General features: G+C 40.9%; 1 protein-coding gene across 1 annotated transcript; it reads right to left on the bottom strand.

Annotated features, from left to right (window-relative positions):
• Positions 1-1,267: 1,267 nt before the first annotated feature.
• LOC133335995 (uncharacterized) lies at positions 1,268-1,840 on the bottom strand. Its single transcript, XM_061544286.1, has one exon. The coding sequence runs from the start codon at positions 1,838-1,840 to the stop codon at positions 1,268-1,270; it is 573 nt and encodes a 190-aa protein (XP_061400270.1).
• Positions 1,841-2,227: the final 387 nt, after the last annotated feature.

Below are 2,227 nucleotides of genomic sequence, written 5' to 3'. Positions count from 1 at the left end.
ATATTATAAACATTCAATAAAAACCCAAAGTCAATATTGACCTAAATTTTTAAACCCCAATTTGTTTTTATTTTTTTTTTCTTTTTATTTACGTTGCTACGCAAATATTGGGTCCTGAGCGAGCCGGATAAACTAGAAGCTCAACCAGCTGCCAATATATCTCATCATAAACCATAATACAAATTTCAGAAATTGTTAATAGATAACTTATTATTATTAATTCGAAGATGGTGAATATCAGTCCACTCCTTCTGAAACCTCCACACAGGGACCTGGTCTAAATGCGGCCATAGTTCATTATCGAACCTTACGTTCTAATTTTTTATCTCGCTATCCTCCGCAGGTGAAATGATTACAACAGAGTCTTAGAACCAAACACAAAACGCGGAACAAATCAGATAACTATTTTAATATAAACAAGTGAAAAAGCGTTAAGTTCGCCGGGCCGAACTTTGGATACCCTCCACCATAGTTATACTGACAGGTACTAGAAATGAAAATAAAGGGAGCATTCCAAAAAGTGGACCTATCCCGACATGTCTAAAAACGTATTATGTATACCATAATGTAAACCATAATACAACATATACAAATTTCCGTCGGTCCATTTCTAATAACTTTAAAAAACTCACCGAATAATCGTGATTCGTGTCTTGCACAATCCATTTGTAGCAATTCCATTCGAGATTCCGGGGAAATGTTTCGTCTCCTAATTGCGTTCCTCTCAGCTTGGCGTGCATTTTGGTTTTCACGGTTAATGGGATCCATTCGGTGAATACGTACGCGGCAGTTCCTAATCAGCCTCAGTTGGTTCAACTGAATACGAGCAGAATTCCTGGTTTCACGGTGTTGTTGCGTATTTCGGCGTTGTTCGGATATGCGATATGATAAATCAGACCTCCTAGCTATATGTTCACGCGTGTTTCTCTCCTGTTCCATTGATCGATATGTTGCATCCTGACGACGAAGCGAATGCTGAAGCGTATCTCGCTGCTGTTCGACCAATCGATATTCCAATTCCTGTCTACGAAGCGAACGTTGAACCGTATTTCGCTCCTGTTCGGCCATCCTGTAAGCATCATCCTGTCGACGAAGCGAATGTTCAATCGTATTCCGCTCTTGTTCGGCCAATCGGTATGCATCATCCTGACGACGAAGCGAGTGATGATGTGTATCTCGCTCCTGTTCCGCCAAGCGGTACGTAACATCCTGACGACGAATAGCGTGTTGCTGCGTGTTTCGCTCTTGTTCGGCCAATCTGTATGCATCATCTTGACGACGAAGCGAGTGAAGACGCGTATCTCGCTCCTTCCGCCAAGCGGTACGTAACATCCTGACGACGAACCGTGTGCTGCTGCGTGTTTCGCTGTTGTTCGGCCAATCTGTATACATCATCTTGACGACGAATCGAGTGAAGACGCGTATCTCGCTCCTGTTCCGCCAAGCGGTACGTAACATCCTGACGACGAACCGTGTGCTGCTGCGTGTTTCGTTCTTGTTCGGCTATTCTGTACGCATCATCTTGACGACGAAGCGAGTGCTCAATCGTATTTCTCTCCTGTTCGGCTAATCTTAATGCATCATCCTGTCGACGAGTAAAATGCTGTGCTGTATTACGTAGCTGCTCTATTCTTCGATTGTATGAAGATCTCCTCCTTGTTTGGTGCTGGATGCGATCCCGTTCACGCTCTTCTTCGCGATATTCTGCATTCCGTCTTCTGGTTGATAAAGAACGTGCGTTCCTAAGGATGTCCGAGGGGTTTTCTTCGCGGTAGTTGCTGACTCGCATCGCAATTAATCGTTGGCGCTGTTGTACTGATTGCTTGCGTAGTCTAGGCATCTTTATTATTTATATGTACACGAATTTAAAACACTTATTAAATTATAATATTTCAATTATTAATTTTTTTACGAAATGTGCACACACACTCTTCAAGTAACAATAATGTACTGATTTTAAAACAGAGTACTCACAATTTATATATGTACGTAATTTTTGCATACCTAGAGCTTATTATTTATAATACCTACCTAAATTTACTGGGGTTAGGGGACTTGTTATTAATTGAAGCTAACTGTTATGAACCTCTAACGCAGACAGGTAGTTTGACCTTTTTGAAACAAACAATGTCATAAAATTTAAAATTTTCGTAAAAACAAAACAACTGTTCTTATAAAGGAAACCCTTTTACCTGCTTCAATTATAGGTTCTAATTGGGTTGTTTAC

This window comes from Musca vetustissima, unplaced genomic scaffold (genome assembly GCF_032173495.1).
Source record: "Musca vetustissima isolate MV318-11 ecotype Yass unplaced genomic scaffold, APGP_CSIRO_Mvet_v1 utg73709, whole genome shotgun sequence".
Lineage (NCBI taxonomy): Eukaryota > Metazoa > Arthropoda > Insecta > Diptera > Muscidae > Musca > Musca vetustissima.
The sequence above is the reverse complement of the archived record's forward strand: the minus strand, read 5'-3'. Positions and strand labels throughout refer to the sequence as shown.

Excerpts from the sequence above, each read along its gene's own strand:
- LOC133335995 (XM_061544286.1), bottom strand. The coding sequence starts at position 1,840 with ATGCCTAGACTACGCAAGCAATCAGTACAACAGCGCCAACGATTAATT.